Source organism: Pempheris klunzingeri, chromosome 10 (genome assembly GCF_042242105.1).
Source record: "Pempheris klunzingeri isolate RE-2024b chromosome 10, fPemKlu1.hap1, whole genome shotgun sequence".
Taxonomy (NCBI): Eukaryota; Metazoa; Chordata; class Actinopteri; order Acropomatiformes; family Pempheridae; genus Pempheris; species Pempheris klunzingeri.
The window spans coordinates 14,251,540-14,273,400 of record NC_092021.1 but is presented as its reverse complement, the minus strand read 5'-3'; the positions used below and the strand labels follow the sequence as shown (position 1 = coordinate 14,273,400).

Below are 21,861 nucleotides of genomic sequence, written 5' to 3'. Positions count from 1 at the left end.
ACAGGATATTATAAAGTAAGAGGTAGTAATAGTTGTAAATCAAGCGCACTAAGTACACATAAAGACAAGCAGACAGAGACAGTTATCAATGCAGGATACAGGGAATTTAAATGAAAGACAGCTGTGATTCTGAAAAAGTGAGTTATTTTGACATTTCAAAATGGCACGCAGAGTGTTATAACTTAATTAAACATAATACCACAAACGGAACAAAAAAAAAAAAAGATATATGAATCATTCAAGCTCAAAACAACAGCATATTATTCAAAAGTTATTTCCTACCGTTGGACTGTTCCTCTCAGTATTTACTTGTTGTATGACTTTATTATTTACAGGCTACAATGCAATGTGTTAGTGTGACCTATGATAGGGAGTGAATCGCTTGTATCACTTGTGTCAAGTTCACCAAAAGTCCAGAAACCTTTCTGTTTTCATTCATTCAACCATTTAAATCTTGAGGAGTCATTGAGGGCATGCCCTCATTTTCAATTAGAGTGCACTTAAAAACAGAATACATACAAAATGAGAAAACATAGAAGCATACAACAACAGAACACATAAAAATGGAGAGAAAGAGCCGAGAAGTTTGTAATCATGGATTTAAATTGATCTATAGGTACAATTGTGTTAAGTGTTAATGTTTGTTGTGAAATGTTTGATGTGTGTTCAGCACAAAAGTTAGAAGCAGTTTTCCCAAATTTGCCAGGATCAGTTTTATAAGGAGGTGATGTATGAGGACTTTATACAGACACTAATGCCTGTAGCTTCTCACTGTTTGAGATGCCCACCCAACTTTTTTTATACAATATGAGTTGAGTAACTGTCACCGACAGTAAATATTGGCGAGCAGAGATAAACTGAACCATAATCCAGGAAAGACAAGATGACTGCCTCAATTATCTGTTTTCTACTGAGCACAGGAAAATTAGCTCCAGTTTCAGTTTAAGGTGCCCAACTTTTTGTCCTACTGATCAAACGTGAAATTGGTATTTGGTATATAACTTTTTGAACCAGTCAGATACCGAGACCCTCTCAGCAATGTGTCTATTCAGAGTGGTAGCATGTTAACTATTGGCTACAACATCTTTTTAGCTCCGTATGAGTTTCTTACTGTTTCCCGGTATTGAAAACATATATTGTATACAACAACATACATGTAAATACACACAATGGCTGCACCCTCCATTTTGTTTAGCCACTGCAGTTCTCTGCCGTTTGTTCATTTATTGTATGACAAGAAGTACTTGCTCTCTCCTCTAATGAGAACATAGATTATAAGCAACTCTAAATTCACTGTCAGCATTCCCAGATGATCGCTAGGCCTGCCTCTGTGTTAGCTTATATCCTTTTATGCGTCAGCACCTGGCTATTTACATTCAAACGCTAAGCCTGAAAACAAATTATAATCGATCTTCGGCATGACAAAAAGGGTGATCCTGCTGCAAATTAATAGGAATGCAAGGTGACGAGGACAGAAGAATCACAATCGGCACTAAAAGCAGTGTGTCTAAGGTGCATGAGCAGATGCACACTGCAAACTTCTCAGTGAAAACCTGGCCAGAATTCTTTGTTGTGTGTTATGCCTCTCTCTCCCTATGGTTTTTGTTACACCCTGCTGTGGCCTTGCAGGAAAGAGTCTTTCAAAAAGTGCAGCAAATAACATTTTACCCACACCTGAATATAAACCCCAGGGCTGCCACACAGTCTCATTGATTCTGCTTAATCAAGCGTTTTCAGTTAATATAAGTTTCATTATGTATTAAAATAAATTAACAGATAAAGTCTATCAATCTTCAGCTAAAGCTTTATCTAAATCTGCTGAAAGCTTCCTTTATATTCTCGTTCCATTCCCACTATGACATAAATCTCAGTCAGCTCAGTGGGTCAGATATTTAAGTGTGGGATCTTGTCTTGCCATATTTTTTTAACTTTGTAATTCAGTGAAGTCATTTGCACACTCATGTTTGTTCCCAGGGGTTTGAACTAAAACACCAGCATCATTAGCGTTGGCAGTTATCACAACTGTTTATCATAGTTTCTTGAACATACATTTTCAGTTATGAAGTGAATTTATTAATTGCTTTTTTTGCAATAGCACATCAACTCCTTACGAACACTTTAATTTTAGTCCTTTCCATCTGCGTTATGTGATTGAGTATTTTCACATACGGGAGTTTTACTTTGGAATACATTTGTGTTCTGCAAATATTAATAGTGCACTTAAAACAAAATAAAACATACAAGCACACACACACACACACACACACACACACACACACACAGACATGAGCTAGAAGCCGACTTTTCAAAATTCTCTGCTTAGGGTTTTTTGGCCTTTAACAGGTAGGATTTCTGTGTTCTTGTAGGCTTTACCCTCAGGCGATGCCTCCAGGTATCTGGATTGGCTGAAATGCATCACAGCGAAGTTCAAACCAATATTGCTCACTGAGAATTGTGATGTAGTTCGACATGCTACACTGATCAAAGTATATATTCCAAATCCAGTATTAGAAATAAAACAAAAAAATCAATTAGAATCCCATTATAAACGCCAATGTAAATGTCATTGCAGACTTATGACAGAGGTACCACAGGTCAGACCAATGAAGAGCAGTAATGCACTCCGACAATGAAATGCCTCCAGCAGTTATGTCTTTTCATCTTGATGTCTCACACATAAACATTCAACCGGTCTGCTTGTCAGTATGTTCCAGCGGTTTAATGGAATAAATTATCTTACGGAGCTGACAGCTTCAGACATGTCAGTTGTATGTAACATGCTGTCTCTGGAATGACAAATCATGTCAGTATCTGACAGGCTGAGAAATGAGAGATACCAAGAGATGCTTGCTTGTGGAATAAAGCACAAAGCATGCTAATAGATTACAATGAATTTTTGTAGCACCGATTAGCCAGATTTTCTTTTTTCCGTCACGACAGAAACTCTTTATTCTTTAAATGCAGCAGAGCTCCTTCTGAATTTTCTGACATTAACTGAAGTGACAAACATGTGGCTTAGTGACAGAGCTTTCTGCCCCCAAACATTTTCCTGCAAGGAAATTGACTGGGATAAACCATTAATAGCAACCTACTGCACAATCAGCTCACATAGAGGTACACATATGCACAGATACACACATGCAGCCATTCCTACCTTCCACCTGTGGAAAGCACCAGGCCTGCAAGCCTGCTGAGAAATCATTTCCCGGGCAAGCGAGCGAGGCAATTCCGTCACAGTGAGGAGGAAAAGGCTTTTTTAATGGGGAAAAATGGGAGGCAGGGGAAAAGTTAGCAGTAGCAGCCAGGATAATTGATGGCAACTGTTTGGGTACAAGATTAAGATTCATGGGTAGGACCACACATGGGGGCTGGAAACCGGTATGTGCTGGAGGCATGAAGGATATGAGGCAACACTTTGACTGGCCTGCTGGCTTAATTGATAGAGTGTAGTCCCAGGTGCGATGTAAAAAAGAAAAAGTATCAGAAAGGATTTCACTCACTCCTAGAATAGAGGCTAGGATGGATTTCAATTCCTTGGCCTGAATTGAGATGGACAGAGAGGGAGATAAAGGGATGGAAAGAGGGAAAAGAAAGTGGTGGAAGCCCAGAGGCAAGAGAGGCAGGGTTGCATGTGGAAGGTCAGTTGTTCCTATTCCCAGACTTGCTGGAAAATGGCTCGTGAGGAGAGTATGTGAGTTATACTCTCCCACTCTTCAGCAACTACCCTTGAGGAGCCTTTTAGCATTGTGCTTAACACACAACTGCCCTGGTGGAGCTGCTCAGTGACCAGCAGTAGAAGATCCAGCTCCTGCTTTGAATGTGAGAGTGTGTGTGAATGTGAAGTAGGGTGCTGTAGGGAAAGGCCGTGGAGACAAGTCGACATTTCCTGCATACAGTAACTTATGTTTAAACAACACGTCACCTTTTTACATACCAGCAGCCCCTCCCGCAGTCACATTCAGTCACTGCTTTATATTAAGAGGTGTCTCTCTAGCAGACATTTGCAGGTTCAGCCACGGTAAATATGTGCCCCACTGAACTGATTGAGATTTATACTACAGTGGGAGAGGAAGTCGTGCACAAAATCTACAATCATAAAGATCACATTGAGGGGAGATAGAAAACTAGGGGTCGAAACTGACATGATACGATGGGAGACAAAGATAGAGTCCCATGTTAAAACTTGGAATATTGTAAGGAAATGACAACATTTGTGAGAGCACTGCCCTCTGAGTTGTACACATTGTGCATTGTGTTCCCATCAGATTTGGCCTCAAATATCTGCTGAAAAATAATGTAGCCTTATATAAAAATTGCAATATGAAAATACTCATGAACCTCACTGCTGTTAAATAGCAACATTAGAACTATTTTACAGTTAACTAACGTGAAATCCTATCAAATGATTGTGCTATTTAGAATTCATTTATTTGACTTTTTACAATCAACCATCAACTCTGGCCTCCTTCCGAAGAGGTTTTGGCTACTGACAAGTAACAGCTTTTTTTCATTTGACCATTAGCATAGTGAAGTGTAAGTGTGTTTGTGTGTGTGTGTAGTCAGACTGTGGATGAGCATTGAAATTTTCTGCCCTTCATCACTCTTAGCTGTTTAGTTCTGCTGTGCCATGATTTATTTGGGCGCCTGTGTGAGTGTAAATCATAATAAACCAAATTTGATCTTTAAATAGCACCACTTTGTGCGTGTGTGTGTGTTTCTTATCACCCCCTGAGGTCCAGTCAAGTTTGTAAGCATGTTGCTGGAAACAGAATAGCTCAAGGCCACCATCTCTCCTTTTCACACACATCCGACACTGTCATACACATGCACATACGCTCACGTGCGCACCAATTTAGGATGTGAGCTGTTCATTTGACCTCATTGCTTAGCTTATATGCTGTCTCTCTTTAGCGGACTATTGGGATATGAACCACCTCAGGGCTTTTCTGTTTCTACTATTAGCATATAAAGAGCAGAAATTTCACCCCACCTTGTGTAAGCAGGAACCTTCAGAGACTGCAGGAGCAAAGGCAAAGCCTCCCTGGGAAAACTTTCAAAAAAACGTCTGTGATTGGAGAAGCTCTGTCTGAAGCTGAAGGAAAGTCAGGTGGTTTTGCCATGAAAACCAGTAATCACACATATAACCTCGACACACATGTGCACACAGTTTAGCCTGAGTCTAAAACATATTTGGCAATACGGAGGAGTCCAACTGGTCCATCATTGTCTTCATACTCCATGATTTATGATAAACCAAACAAAAATTGCTTAAAATCAGCAATAAGACACATTGCTGGCAAAATCATGACATAGCATACTCAATTAATACTATGAAGCTAAAAATAAAGACATACTGATAACTTAATCATTGTGAGAAATTAAGTCCAACAGTGTCTGGTAAAGATGATCCAAAGCATGAGGCACTAGTAACCCTGTTCCACCGTTTATCTTACTGTGTTAACACCATGAGCATCACCACCAAAGTCAGCTGTGAGGCTACAGATTAGCCAACTGCAGTTGGCGGAGCTAAGTGATAGAACAAGATGGCATCTCAAAGTTAATCAGGAAGCCTTCTTGGCGTGATATTTAATTAGAAATACTTTTGCAGTAAAATTCCAGGAGGAGAGAACACAGGTGCCTGATACGAGGGTCAACAATCCCTCTCCGTTCAGCAACCTGATCTAGTCATACACCAACTAGAGAGGCATGATCATAGAGGAGGTTAAACAGGCTCTCACAGAATAATGTGAAAAAGTGAAGTGAGAAAGCGTTTAACAATAGACTGGTTCACTGGTTTACAGTTTTGACCACTTCCTAGATGCAATCCTAGCTTCTCACCGTCATCTAAGTTTCTCATATGTAAATTTCCGCATGTTAAGTCTTTGCAAATATTTGAACTTAAGTATTTGAACTTAACTCAGACTATTTTAATACATACAATTAAAAACAGTATTTAAATGAGGCTATAGTGCATTTACCCCAGATCTGTATTAATGTAAAATCAATTTAGTAGAATTATAAATGGTGTTTGGAGTAAAACGTGCATACTAATCTGTGTAATTCAGTCCAGTCATTACACTTGTGTGTTATAGGGACAAACCAAAACTGAGGGTCATACATGCGCATTTAGACTTACGAACGCACTCACACACATTTTCACTGGTCAGTGTAGGGCCTAAAAGGCTTTTCACCAGACGTACTCTCAGCAGTGCGTTCAGTCAAGAAGAAGCAGCAAGAAGATTTGGGGTAATTAGGTGCGTGTCAGTGTCAGCCAATCACTCCCCTGTGACTTCGATGGATTTTTCTTGTCTGGAGACGAGTTTAAATCCTACAGAGCTAAAGAGAGCCAAGTGGTGAGAGACAATAAATGGATACGGTGCAGCCTTCCTACTTATTAGGCATTGGACTGACCAGTTCTTCAGGTTTCTCGACAAAAGAAAACAAAAATGTTCTTGATGACTCCCTGGACCACAGAATAAGTAAAGAAAATAAGTTATGGATTCATAAAATGTTTCAGCGGCAGTTTGTTCACAGCAACCTACGAGACATTTTCATCGAACTTCATATCCAAACATTTGAAATGATAATAATAAATAAAAAGATGTGTGTGATTTATAATGTAGTTCAATACAGGGATGTAATTGATGGTAAATACATATTGGGCATGTCCCACTGGGTGTTTTGCGCATAATTGACATGAGATACTGTAGTTGTATGCTCTGATATGTTTAATGGAACCCCCCCCCCCCCCCCCCCCCCCCCCCTTATTTCTCAGTTCATATAGAGCAGGCCTTTGCCGATAAGAGAAGTTGAAAGGTCAAAAGGTTGTTGTAGGAGTAGCTTAATGGCAAATTTAAAGGATAGCAGGAGACCAAGGTCATATTTACTGTTAAACTGCTATTCCTAACAAACCTGTCTTCCTTTTGGACCAGAAGACCTCTAAAGCAGCCAAACAAACACACAACACTGATATATTGTCACCTTATTAAGTTGTTACGGCTAAAAAACAATTGCTCTAACAAATGCAGCAGAGATGGAGCAACATTAGTAGTCATTTGGAGTTGCTGTTCAGGCCACCTGACAAATGTTAGATGGATATTTACTCTCACTCTCTTCTTAGCTCTATTTTAACATCTGCCAACTCCTGAGAAAAACCATTTAGCTGTTAACTTTCTAAATGTTTGACTTGTTTTAGTGGTTTGTTGTGTCTGTCTGCCATTTGGTAGAGAACCATCTGCTTATTTATTTATTTGTGAGATTGAACATTGCAATAAATATACACATCATATGCATGGACAACTTACTGGTCAAATCTGTAATACAGTAGAAAACACTGATACCAAATACAGTGTGTGATCAACTAACCTGAATGAGAAATGAAAAAAAAAAAAAAAGGTTTTAATGATCATCTGCTTATTGTGATCATTTTGACGTGGACAGACGAGATCACTATGAGTGGTTACCACTGTATATCAGATACATGCGATGTATTCAGGTTCTATTAAGCTAAGGGTCCACACTTTGACAGCTGCAGGCTGTCCTCTGTGGAAAACTCCCACCCGGTGATGGGGCTGTGTGCACCAACCAAGGCATGAATGCTAATTTATGGTAGACCATATGGAGACAGCGACAGCATTGTTGGTAGGTGACCAAAGCTCGGAGGGCAGCAAGAGGTTAGCGTTACTGGACTGTGTTGTCATCACGAACACTCATCTAGTTATTGTTTCTGGTGCTTATTAAGCCGTCCAGCAGATGGACAATAATCTGGGCCATGATTACCATCAGGGGCAGTGGCTTGTAACTCATACTTAGCCAGCAAAGCTCATCTGGGGGACATTAAGAGACAAAGGACAGCTTTGACCTCAGATGTGGCTTTTGTTTTTTTTTGGTGTGTCAGATAGAAAATGTAGTAATCTTTGTCCTATGTATAGCAGTGCAACTACAAGGTCCTCTTATTTATTCAGGACACGTTAGCCAAGCTCAGCCATTGACAGTGTTTACTTATGGAAGTGACATTTGCAACTTTATTGAATTCAGTCAGTTACTGGCTATTGGGATGATGACCTTTTGCTAGCTTCCCTGGCAGGAGCCTATAAACCTCAGAGACTTGCCAGCTTTATAGGCATTCAATAATGGCACAAGGCACTATTGATGAAGTTGTTGTGTGCACTACCTATGAAATGAATTGGGCAAGCAGCAGAAAACCACAGCTCTGCACTGCCTATGTAATCCTGAGGAGGATATTTATGAAGTTAGAATTGATGGAAATGCGGCTCAGGGGCATTTCAGTCTCTACGCAAACATTTTAAACCGTTTTTTTGTTTTTATGTTAAGAACTCACTGTTTCCCTCTATAAGCTGACTGTGACGCCTGTGATTGTGTCAGAAATAGTGATGGATGCATTCTGGTCTTGTCTGGTGGTTGTCTGTTGGAGACACATTGGGGCTGCATGGAAGCCATTTAAAACTGGCTACCAACTCATCTGTACCTCAGATTTGTGATTTGTGAGAGAAAGATAGATGGATGGAGAATAATGTCTTGTCATTCTCATACGTAATGGAGAGAAGTCTGGCTTCTCCACTCTCCTACAGTTACACTTACAAGTTTGCCACTCTATCTGTCCATCTATCTGTCCGTCCGTTTATCTGTCAGTCTGTCTGTACATCATTTAAAAACAAATGAGAGGATAAACAAGGCTACTCACAAACTCTCTGTCTATGTCAAAGCATTGCAGATAAACAAAAGAAAATTGTAAATTCTCCTCTACACCATATGAATTGAGCCAAATATGCATTTCCACCCATTTGCTCATAATCTTCTCATTAATTACATATATTGGAAAATCCTGAATTTTCATGATTCATTGCCTTAATCCATCACTTCTGAGATAAAATTCCCTGCAAACAAATTAAATCAATTTACTCACACGGGCAAATACACTATATATGGAACAGAGACATTGAATCTCATTGGTATTCTCTGCTTTAAGTGTGCCGGGGAGTGAAATCCATCAAAGAGATAAGATGGATTCTCTTTTATAGTACAGCCGTAAGTTTGAAACAATAGAAAGATTCATCTGTTCTTCCAGTCTATTCCTGCATCATAGGCATATGTTAAACAACTCAGTGGCTTATGGCATGTCGTCCTGGGTAGGCAGGCCACACTAATATAAAGGGCAGAGACTTTGTTTTATATAACCTTTACTGTGATATCCAGGAACAGATGTAACATGGAGACAAATGGATTTGATCATGCAGTGAGAGGGGCAAAATACATCCTCAGGTCTATTATTTACAGCCTGCTCACGTTCATGCACACGCGTGCAGACAAATCACCAGTAGGATCACCAAGCTTTGCAGTAAACCTGCCACAGTTCACACTTCCTCTATATACGCTCCACACAGCACAGATGGTTTTGTTGTGGTTCACTTGGCAGTCAGCAAGATCTCAGGCTCATGCAGAGATATAGGATTTCACAGTGTTTCATTAGAAATCACACATTAAAAAAATAAATAAAAAAGAAATCATATGGACTTCATATAACTCCAGACAGGCTTCAAAAGTCAGCAGGCTGACTAAAGGCATGCTTGAGAAAGCAAATAGGTATAAAAAAAGTAAATTTCACCAGACATCACATGCCACAATGCCCGTTTCCTCTGATCTCTGCGCCCTGCCCCAAGGGTGCAATAACAGTTTATTACACCTATCCTCACTTTATGACCCCCCCACACCTTCCACCCTACTTCCCTCAAGCCTGCACTAACTGTTATTGAAAACACCCTGGTCTGCCATATATCATTCCAGAGTAGCACGTTATTCCATGTGCAACCTAGCTAATCACCATGAGCTCGTACGGGTATTTCCCAGGTCGCTTCGGAATAGTTCCACTTATCTAATATCTGCTTAGATGTGGAAGTGTTTTAACACAATCCCATTTGTCTTTACAGCCTGTTTTGCCTCGGGGTTGAATCGTCTTTTTCCCATATGTTTCCATGGTGTAATGATGGCGAGTAAATAGGAAATAGAACTGAAAGATTTTGCCAGTGAGTGCCTGTGTGGAGAAAAAGGGTAAATGAGTTTGGTCTAGTTTATAGATAGCCAAGAGGGTAGAGTAAAAACATTCAGGTTTAAGTGAGGGGGATACATTGTATAAAAAGGACAGCACAGTGTGGTATATAGTAGGGTGCATAAGGAATCTTGGATTAAAATGCAAAGCGTCAGTAAAGATCTTTCAGTGTGGAGGTGTTCAGAGAGAGAGGTAACAGCTCATGGGTGACAGTGTGACAAGACTCAGGGAAGGGCCTGTCACCCCTCCGTCACACTGATGGTTCCACTGTCATCAAGAGGGTGTAGGTGGGAGAAACCACACCGCCATGGCAATACAAATGAAATTAAATTAGAATGCTTCAAAAGAATGAATGTCAGTGTCATATCTTTAAGCAATTCAGCAGCTTCACAAAATATGCTTTGATTAAAAAAAGAGAACAGCAACAACAACGCTGGCTGTGTGTGGCTTGTGTTTGTAGCCCAAAAAAAGGACACTTGAGGTCAACGAAGGCTGTCATGAAATCTTAATAAGAAACCACTTTAAAAGCTGCAGGGGGGTTATTGGCTGGTTGCTGTTTTGGTTTATACACAAAGCTGTTCCCCTCAGATTCAAGGGCTCACAGGCTTTGGGATTTATCTGCTTTTTTTTTCTCAGTCGGTATCTGTGTGTATGTTTCATGCTAGAGTGGGCAGCAACAGCTGATTGGGCAGATGGCTTGTGTCGTCATGGGAGGGCAAGGTGTGTGATGGGGGGAAATGGGTCTGTTTAATTACTTGTCAAGTGAGCAGCCCAGATAGCCACTAAAGAGCTTTCATGTGCTCAGGGTGCCCTGAGGGGTGATGCGAGGTGGGATTGGGGTGCAGTGGGGTCCAGCGACTTCCTAGTCTTACATGACCAGGCCTGCTGAGCAGGTGCTGCAGCTCAATGTCCATGGGTTCATGTTTCCACTACATCCTCTCTGGATGATTTTTGTTACGTCTAGCACACAAATACATGAAATACCTGACCCAATACTGTAGTTGCTTCCTTTTACTTTATACAATAAAGCAACATTTGGAATGCCCAACTTATTTTTATGGGTGTTGTTTAAACACTACATTAGGTATGTTTAATATTGTGGTATTAACACTGTCATCCCTTTGTCATGTCTGTCATAGTATGTGCTGGTACAGAGAACAAGCTGAGCACGCTGTCGGACCTGGAGCAGCAGTACCGCACCCTGAGGAAGTACTACGAGAACTGTGAAGTTGTTATGGGCAACCTTGAGATCACAAGCATCGACCGCAGTCGGGACCTCACCTTCCTCAGAGTAAGGACTAAATGAAATGATCCCGTAAACCCACTGTGAATTGTATTTGTACAAAATACGCCCAATTATGCTTGATTCATTTGAAAAACTTTAACTACATATTGTTGAGTTCATCAAGTCCTGTTATACAAGTTATTGCCTAAATCTGAGTAAAAAAGTTCAGATTGTGAACTTTGTCATCAGTGTCTTCTCATTTGACCTTGTTGCCCAGAGAATGTTCTGTGCCCTGATACTTTGCAGCCAATCAGCACTCAGATTAGTGTCTATATAGCCAATGATAAGCAGCTAGGAAAGTTGTTCTAATCAGGGGTAATCAGACTTCCTCTCTTCTCAGAGTTTCCAACTGATTGTGCGCTCACATCATTGCAGTGGAGGCATAGAATAATCAAAATCCAAATAAATTGATCTGGCTAATCTCCCATTTGATTAAACATGCTTCACAGACAGAGAAGGAAAAGTACTCTGGCAGCGGACATGAATCCCTACCTACCAGATATTTATGAGCAATTTTTAGAATCTTCTTTTTCGTAATCTGAGCATGTGAGCCAACTGATTCAGGCAGTAGTCGGTATGGTACGGTATGACACATGGTAACAGAGTTCATAGCAGTATCTACAGGAAACACTGCAATGTAATAAATGAATGAGAACTGTGGCCTGGTGCTGTGGGAATAGATGCTGTTTGGGTGAGGGAGCTGGAATTGTATGAACGCTTACTACTATTTTGGTTTGATGGACACATGCATACACACACCAATACAGTGTCAGGTGATGACAGCCCTCAACCCCTGGGGCGCCAGAGCAGTAATAGTGTGGTAATGAGAGGTCAGGAGGAGGCAAGAGAAGTTACTGTTGTGAAATTTGCAGGGGAAAAACAGCCTTTTTTGTGAAATCAGCTGTAAGTGTTGACCTACGTTGGCCTTCCACTTCTCAAGAACATCACCCAAGACCATTCTGGCTGCACTCTGTATTATGAACGACATCCAACTCCAATTGATTGCAGTACTATCTGGGGGGCTGGAGAGCACCCCTGGTGTTACGCTAAAGTGCTGACTGCATTAATGGGCCAAATTGCTGTGCGAGTGAACTTGCCTACAGAGGCTTTGCAGAGAAAGCAGTCCCACAGCTATCCAACAAAGCATTTGCTTTCATATTTTAGTCCTTACAGTGATAGTTTAAAGTTAATATGGCAAAATGATTTGTTTACATCAGGTGAAAATAATGCGGTAGCTCGTCTTCTCTTGTGTATTTAGTTTGCATAAATCAAGTGATCAAGATTGATCAGCAGCAAAATAAAACAGTCATTAAATGTTTCACAATGTGCAGAGCAGTACTGACAACACCCCCTGTGACACAAAACAAAACCAGAATGATATTAAGAAAGTGGGAGCAATGGATGGTAATGTGCAACCTACCATCAGGCCCCTGCAGAGCTAATAGGCCCCATTAACTTAGATAAAAAAAGATGGTAGAGGGGAGAGATGCAGTTCAAAAACCAAGTGTGATTGTTGTTTAACTACACAGAACCAATTTGTGCTTTAAACCAGCGTTCACACTCCCACATGTGTTTTGTTTTGCCTTTAACAATGTGTCATCTGTACAAGCTTATATTGCATAAAGGCATTTCCTTGCAGGTTGAGGTTAAAGATGCTTTTGACTACAATCCCCTCTTTACCTTCCTGCTTCAACATTACACCACCACTCATTTACAAAACGACTCCCTGTGGTGCTAACTTGCCAAGTTCCTCCACCTTTTCATGGTTGCCAATTAACATGGGTTAATTGAAGATGCTAATTAGGTACACAGGGTGCCAAACAGCAAGGGAGCAAGAGGGCAGGGTGCAGTGTGTATTTTTAGGGGATATTATTATTTTTATGATAAAAGACATTAATAACATTGTTCCCCAGGGAGGGAATAACTTCACCTTGAGGTACAAAAGAGGGGAAGGAGTGAAGAAAAAACTATTGTGCAGGAGCTTACCATACCACCTGTCTCTGGAAGGTGATTGAAACTGATGTCTGTGCATTGGCTCCTTCTTTTCAAGATAGCCAAGAGATTGATGGCTGCCTCCCAAAGACCCTCAAACAGCTTTAGCAGTAAATAGAGTCCATCTTCCAAACTGCCTCCACGACAGATGAATCAACACACACACTGTGATTAATAACTGCGTTTCACCACAGAGGCTTTCTCCTCACTCTTATATATGCACATTTAAACCAACAGCCCAACAGTGAGCTTTAACTGTATTCAATGTTTATATTGTCAATGTTTAAATCTCCTAAATACATATTCTCACTCCTTTGAGATTTTCTGTCATAATATGAGGACATACATTTGCATACTGAATGCGTGTACATTAAATACATTGAAATGACAAGTTTTATGCGACGCAACATATTCTAGTTTTTTTCCCCCTCATGCCACTCTCTCGCATGCACTCATAAGCAGATCTTTGATTATGAAATATTAATTTTTCCCTCTTCTCCCCTATTCCCAGTCTCAGTAGGAACTCATAGCCACACAGTCAGATTGGATTGTTTGTCTTGCCTGTGCAATCATTAGTAAACATGTAATTTTCCGCTCAATATTAATGTGGTGATCAGATTGCTTACCAGCCCAGTGCCAATTCACTGACTCCCTACCTCTTTTCCTGTAGTTGCAAATAAATTATCATGACATTATCATTTACATATGGAAACATTTAATATTTTTAACAGGCCTTGTGTTATTAGTGTAAGAAAAGAGAAGGGAAATGTATATCAAGCTAATGAGCTGGACAACAAACATTGTATTTTCAGATTACAGACGCACCCTTAAGATAAGAATACCGCCTTCACGGCATTCTTCTTTCCTTTCCCTTTCCTTGTTCTTCCTTACAACATCATAATTACTTACTTTTTGGGGGTAAATATATTTATATTATAATCATATTATTTGGGTCCTTGAAGTGGACCATTGGAACGAGGCAAACAACTAAAGCACCTATGTAGTAATGCCACTAAGAAATGAAGGTGGTGGTCTGTTAAAGTGGCCCTCAATAACACTTGTGTTGTGAAGTGCTCACTTGACCCTATGCCTGTTTAAAAAAGCTCTCAGGTGCCAAAGTGATGCATTCCAGATGGAAACCACTATGAGTGCACCATTGAGCAGGAATAACAAAGACTAAAGGATGACTAGAGACTAAAAATGTCTGCAGCAGTTAATAGTTATATGCATTTTCTCAATCTGTCTAATTCAGTATTTTTCTGTGACACATGAGCTTAAATAGAGGATATGCAAGCAGCAGAGGTGTTCCCCCTCTGTGCACTTTCAGTCCCAGTTGTCTTGAGCCTTCTTTACCCTAGAGTGAAGGGTTCAGTTATGGGTTAATAGGAATTTGGGGGGTTGAACAACAGTTTTGCTGAAAGGAAATCTTCACCTTATATAACGAAGGCAACACAAGTATTTTGAAATATAAAATGAAGGGAATACTAGAGTGAAGTAGGTCTGACTTGAGCTGTTTTTCTATGCTGCAAGGTTGACATTAACCACAGAGGTCACGATCAAATGTTTTGTTCACCAGAACATACTGACTGTTGAATGAGAGCCATCACAGACATATTATGCAACAAGGTCTACAGCAAGTTCATCAGTGTTAACTGAAGGTTATACAAAAGAGAATGTTTTGATGAATATTAAATAAAATGGCAGAGAACTAAGAGCCCAGTTCTGACTGATGGTGTAGCTCCATTTGAATTTTACTCGCCGAGCCATTGCAAGAGGCTGCTTCTCCAACCTACAGACACTGGATTTTTGGTTAGCCCCAAACTGTGGGGAAGTAACAGCAACAGTCTGTGGACAGCATGGTGCCAGCCGCCAGGTCTGTGGTTTGAACCTTGAACCTTTCTGTGTGGAGTTTGCGTGTTCTTCCCGTGCTTGCGTGGGTTATGTGTGGTTATGTGTTTGTGGTAGGGTCTTAAAGTCATGACAAATCAGTCCATCTTTCTTTCCTCACTAGTTTTCTTTTGATATACACCTTGCTAACTGTAAGGTGAGCTCACAATGACAGTCTGGTTCATACATTGTAACTGAGTCGACCTAACGAATTAACATTATGCTGCCTTTAGGTGCCTGTCAGAAATACATCAGTTGCAGTTTGTGTGTGCAGGGATGATAAAAGAAGAATACCAGTTTATGAAAGAGACTGATTGTGTTGGACTCCATAAAAGTAACAGCAGTAAAATGCAAAGTCAATCCTAAACAATAGATGAGCCACAGATAGTGCCTTGCTGAAGCTTATGATTTGTTTCTAAATTTTATTAACACTGTTAAGGGCATTGGTTCAAGTCATCAGTAGTATACCAACTCTAGTTTGTCCTGTTGTGTTATAAACTTAAAATGATTGTTTAAATTGTAGGAAGTTTCTACACCTCATCATGCAGTGTTTCATTGATCATTCAAAAACAATTTGTTGCAAATGTTATTGCTCTACCTGCATGAAAAGTAAAAAACTGTTCAAACAGTACAATATATCATCCATTATCAATACTACTGCCATTTATGCCAATATGAATAATGATGAGTAATTTATTTGCAGCGTAAGTCAAGTTATATATGAAGTTGTCCTCACATGCTATTTCCCACAGCATTTGAACGCAGCATCTATTCCTGCACTCCATCCTGTCTTCTGACATCTTTCTTCATGCTTCTTCTTGACTGGCATATTTGTCCCTCAGGCACCATTGGTGCCCTCCCCAGCTTCCTAATTGTTGATGCATTGTTAGATGAGTGCAGATTACGTTGGCCCCCTGCTCCTCAGCAAACTCCTTCAATATTAATGAAGACTGATGAAGTGCTAGGGAGCTCCTGCTTTCAGCCCCGACCTAGATTGGATTGACAATTGCAATTAGCGTCCCCTCAAGTTCAGTTCAATCACTTTAATTTGACATGAAGAAGGACAGTGCGGGTGGGAAGTGAGACCACGGAGAGGAAGAAATCCTGAGGAGAAAGGTTAGAGAGGGAAAATAGGGTGAAAGAGTTTGACCAGAACTAGTTTGGAAAGGTAGATGGTGTCTAGAGTCCCTAGAAAGCCTTTCCTCACCAATATCTGAAGTGATCTTCTGTAGCTTACTTTTTACATTTCTTCCCTCTCACTTTTTGTTATGTTCAGTGGCAGCCAGAGAGAAGTCTGTTATAAAGTCAAATCCACCACTAAGACCTTTAAGTCCGGTCTAGGTGGTGATCTCTGTCGTGTTGTTTCTACTATCACCCACCATGCTCAGTATATTTTATTCAATGTTTGCCTAATACCAGTATTTCAGTATTTCAGCAGTTTCCTCTCTCACCTGCGACAGTCGCCAAATGGATTGCTTGTCAGTGCGTGTGTGGAAAAGAAACAGAGTGTGTGAGATAGGGGGGCAGCAGCACCTGAAAATTAATGATTCTCCATTCCTTTGCGGGAAAAAGTAGCGGTGGATGATAGTCAGAGGTTGATGATGTGTCATGTTTTGTGTGTGTAATTCTATACAAGTTTTTATATGTGTGTGTGTGTGTGTGTGTGATGTAGCTGATATGACATCTGAAAACTTTCTCTTTGCCACAGAGACATTCATTTTATACTTACCCTTCCTCGAATTGACTGAAGCAATTGCTTGTATCTGTGTCTGTAAGTGTGTGTGTGTGTGTGTGTGTGTGTGTGTGTGTGCATGAGCATGTTAGAACGCAGGGTTAAAACCTGTCTCCTTGTCTGACTGACAGATACATTTTCTTCCTCCTCTTCTGACTGGTGGTCATCCCATATCATTTTCTTGCCCTGTCACTGGGGAATGATATGGAGACTAACAGAAATGAGAGAGAGGTTAAATGCCTGTGTTTGACTTAAAAAACGTTTCTTCTCCTTGTTCATTTCATTTGATTAAAGTGATTTTCTACCACTTATGTGCTTGAACATTCCTTACTCACTCTACTCGGTCTCAGCAATATAACGTGGCCACTAGGGCTTCACAGCTACTGCCTTTTAGTAGTCACCAACTGCTGACAAAAAGTAGTCGATTAGACGAATAGTCACAATAGATATAGTGTAATTTTTCAGCCAGTAACAATGATAAATTCTTGTTATCCTTGTTTTGAAATACAAGATCAACTTCAGATATGCCCTAACTTGTGAAACTACTGTAGCAATCTCAAAAATGACCACGAATATCCACAGGTTACATAAAGTTTAGTGAAATAAACATTATTAACAGTGACTAATACACTGGCACAGCAGAATCAGCTGTCATGTCATGACAACTCTGCACACACCACCCCCAGTTGCATTTGTTCTGTGGATGATTGCTACTTCTTTATTACTGCCCCCTTGTAAAACTAAAGGGGAATGATTACTTTACAATGATGCACAGTGTCGATTAATGGTTTTTATAGTCAACTGGAGATGCTGGATCTTTAGTAATTAAGCTTTACTACCTAACCACTCTTTCTAGCTGCATGCGTGTCACATTATATCTATAATATTTCTTTATTGAACATATGGGATGCTTATCTCTGTTGTATTTTGTTTCTAATCCTTGGGGGAGTGCCCTATGTCAAAATGTCTGGAGAGGACATGACGCCATTGTCTCTAAATAATACCAGAATTGTCTTCCTGAAATGTTAGTTTGACAGATTTCAAAAAACTGCTGTAATTTCAGAGTCTGTACTTGGAAAGAAAGAGCGACAGATCCAGAAACATGCACACATTCATGTACTTGTAGTTCAATAATTCTACCAGATTATTTTGAAGCATCCATAGCTTCCAATAATTTGGTGGTCATGGACAGAAGGGGTGTGAAAACTTAGTCATGCTCAGAACAGTTTAAAAAGTCACACTGCTGTAAAGTACACAGTGCATTAGATGCAGTAGGCTTCCTTACAACACTGCACATACACACACACACACACACACACACAAACACACACACACACACAGACATACACTCAATTGCGTTTATACTTCACTTCAGAAGAAATGATTTTGACTTCCTGGAGATCTTAAACTTACAGCAAGTCTTCACCCTAAATTTATTGATTTGTTAAGGGGCATTTTGTCCCAAAACAAAAGGCGAGTCCCCACAATGTGACTGTTAAAAAAGATTTATGTCCCCACAACATGAGTAATATATGTCCACACACACACACACAGAAACCAGAGGTGATAGTTCTTATCGCAACACTGCAGAGCCAGGCTGAATAGAGGCAGTGAAGAGGAGAAGCAGAACCGGGCCGTGACAATAGCCCACCCTGCTTCTCTGGTGCCTTTCAAACTTCGTATCTGTCTCCCTCTGCAGCTTGCCAAAAAAGGTGAGTGATATAGACCAACTTCTCTGGAGGATCGAAATCAATTTCCACCTCCTGTGACTTAGATGAGGGAGTCCTTTTCAAGAATGGCTGGTGTTAAGGCTTAGATGGCCAGAGAACAATAGCCCCACTGGAACCAGACTTTGTCCTCCCCATTAACAACACCCTATTGACAACAGCACTCATGGAAAACAGCCAGTAGCACATCTAATCCTAGCTGGCTTTATTTAGGTCCCCATCGCTAACACACACTTTTTTATGCATTCAACCTGTGCTGGTGAGTCTGTGCATAATAATAGGGGACCTTGTGTGTTTGGCTTAGCTTGTCTGAGTATTGAGACTTGTCTCCGTACCTGGGTTTCATTTTATTATTCTATTCATTTTTTTTTTCTATTTTTCATAGCCTTCTGCCGGCTACACTGGAGAAGCAAGCATTTAGTTTTTTGCTCCATTGCAGCTGAACAGTACGAGCTGCTGCAGGAGGGAGTTCAGTTTACGTTCTATTCCATATTCTCCGCCCATATTTACCCAGCTTAGCACGGATTGAAAGTCACACCCTTGTAATAATAATGTTGACTTTCTAAAATGTATACTGCTGCTAAACCCACAATATGTCAGAGTATGTATTCTCTCACTGTTTCTAACTCTTGACTGACAGAAATACAAAAGTGACAAAAATCTCTTTTTTATTAAGTATGAAATCCTTCCAATGTAGTTTTAAAAAGCAGCTTCCTCATGTAGAACCATCCAAACCAACTTCTCAAACCACCCCTGCAGCACAAATAGGCTCATCCAATTTTTCTCCTGCATTTGCATTCAAACTCAGCTGGAAAGTGCCCTGCATCTTAACTGCCCAGGCTGCGTCTCTCGCCTGATGTCTTGTCGACAAGAGCGACATACATTCTTCATGTTTTGTGTTTATCTTATTTGAATACAATAAACCTCTCTTTCCTTCTTTAATTTTTCCCTCTTTCCTTTTTTTTTTTGTTTTTCTTCATATGCAATTGTGGCTTCCTTATGCGTTTCCATCCTCCCTTCCTTTGTATGCCCACCCCCAACTCTCCTTGCGCTAACTAGTCAGTGTTTGAATAAAAACTCATTAGGATTACATAGCCATTTAGCTAAGTGACACAGGGTATAATTGTACCATCCATCAATTGCTGTATAATAACACACTCGGAGGAGCTAAATGTTGATTAGCCCTCAGCCAATTTCACCAGCGGGTTTTGGGAATAAATAGCCAGAGGAGATTGGGAGGGGGTGATGGGTGGTTGGTGGCCCTCGGAGGGTGTTGCGGTCAGGGGCACTGACCCACGCAAGCCAAATTAACTTGAAAGCGAAGTGTCAAAGACAAGTAAAGAATCACTTTCTGTCCCTGGCTTTTGGCCTCTTTGTTTTGCTCGGCCTGACAGTCTTCCACCCACATGCCGCACTCAACCTCTTGTATCTTGGACAATGATCCGGATAATACAGGATGATACAAGCCTGATATGTTTTCATCTGTGTAAAGCATGCTAACAAAATAAGTTTGTCTTGATTAAAATGTACCACTTCAGGGAGGAATAGCCATTAAGCTCAGAGTGTTTATTGAAAACCCCAGGAATATGTTTTACCTTTTTGGATGAACTGATGAATGAAACCCTTGATGTGAAAAACCCCAGACAAAAGGCGAGGGGAGGCAGGACATCTGTCCTTTACAGTCAGAAACAGCTTGCTTTTTTTTACAAATCCTTTTTGCAAATAAAGATACTTGGGGGCCGCAGTCAAAAGTACCTAATTCCACGTATGCAGTTTTGATAGATGGAACTATTTATTGAGCACATTTGCCAGGGGCCCTAATTTAAAGAGCCACTCTGTATTCTGTCTTCAATTTTAAGGAGACGGACACAGATGCAGCAGACACAGATTTGCTATCCAAATATATACATTTCCATTTTACACAATGTGCAAATCAACACTATGTTTCCCAAAATCATAATAATCTGTTTTTTTCTCAGATGACATTAATAACATAACTAATAAGAAATAAGGTAACATTTTGCTATGATGGTTGCTTCTTACAGTACTTCAGTCTTGGGTCTCTGTTAGCATATTTATGTTAAATATGTTGGCAGGATGAGGGTTAAGGTTACTTTACCAGATGGTGAGAGAAGCGTTGCTGTTTATGAGACAGTTGATATCACCATAGTGTCACAGATCACTATCCATCTCCCTACAGCAGTTCTGTTACAACAATCAAAGTTCACTGTCCAGCTAAACTGCAACACTGATTATACGTCAAATCAAAGTCCACAAGAGCATTTTATTTATTTCTCTTGTGTTCTTTTCACTCAATTTCTTTTACCCTCACAATGTCCTGCCCTCTAGCACTGTCTTTCCAATATAATTTGTTTAGCTCTTTTCAACAGTTAGCTGTGGTCCTGAATTTTCTGGGTGCATAATATTGAATTATACACACATGCAATGCACGGCTAATCCCCCCAGCTTGTTCAATAACACCCTCTCCGCATCATACCTTTTTGCTTACAATCTCAGGTTCCAATCACTAACTTATTATTACGCACAAAAATCATCATTATCATCTGACTGAACTTCAGGCTTATATTAGTTCACAATTTCTCACTGCTAGGTTGAGTAGTGTAGGCTGGCAAAAGAGCAAATAATGGCTTCATTACTGTGATTAAAATAGAGACAAGGCTTACCATCATCAAGCCTAGTGTCTCTAAGTACTTTGCCATAGGAGACCCACCCATAAGAGACTCCATTGTTCATACTACTGCTGTGTCATCTGTGTCACAAAGAAAGCAAAAAGCCTCCTATTAGAGCGCAGGGCTCAAATGTTATAGAGGTAGTGGAGGAGGAAAGGTTTTGTTTTTTTTCTATTCACAGTGATCCTGATTCTTCTTCCAAATAGATTAGAGAATAACTTAATTGCTCATTGAGTTGATAATACTGTTTTATGCAGATAAGCCCATTGTCTGACATTGACACAGGGTAGATAAAGGGATGGAAAAGGATATGGGAAAGAAGGAAAGAGAGAGAGTACGAGAAAAGAGAAACAAAGAAACAGGGCCAGAGAATTAGAAAGAGAGTCTCTTTTAGTATAATTGCAGCTTTTACCATGACATGAATGCATTGTGGGGAGCAAACCGTGCCAGCTCCACCCATGTGAGCCATCATGTCGTTATCA

At 40.3% G+C, this 21,861-nt stretch overlaps 1 protein-coding gene across 1 annotated transcript in view; it reads left to right on the top strand.

Annotated features, from left to right (window-relative positions):
* The window catches only part of LOC139208938 (receptor tyrosine-protein kinase erbB-4-like), a 282,441-nt gene that overhangs the window by 125,722 nt on the left and 134,858 nt on the right, over nt 1-21,861 (top strand). The window contains exon 2 of the mRNA XM_070838735.1: nt 11,206-11,357. Within this exon, the coding sequence (XP_070694836.1) occupies nt 11,206-11,357 (152 nt within the window). The remainder of the gene's footprint in view (nt 1-11,205; nt 11,358-21,861) is intronic.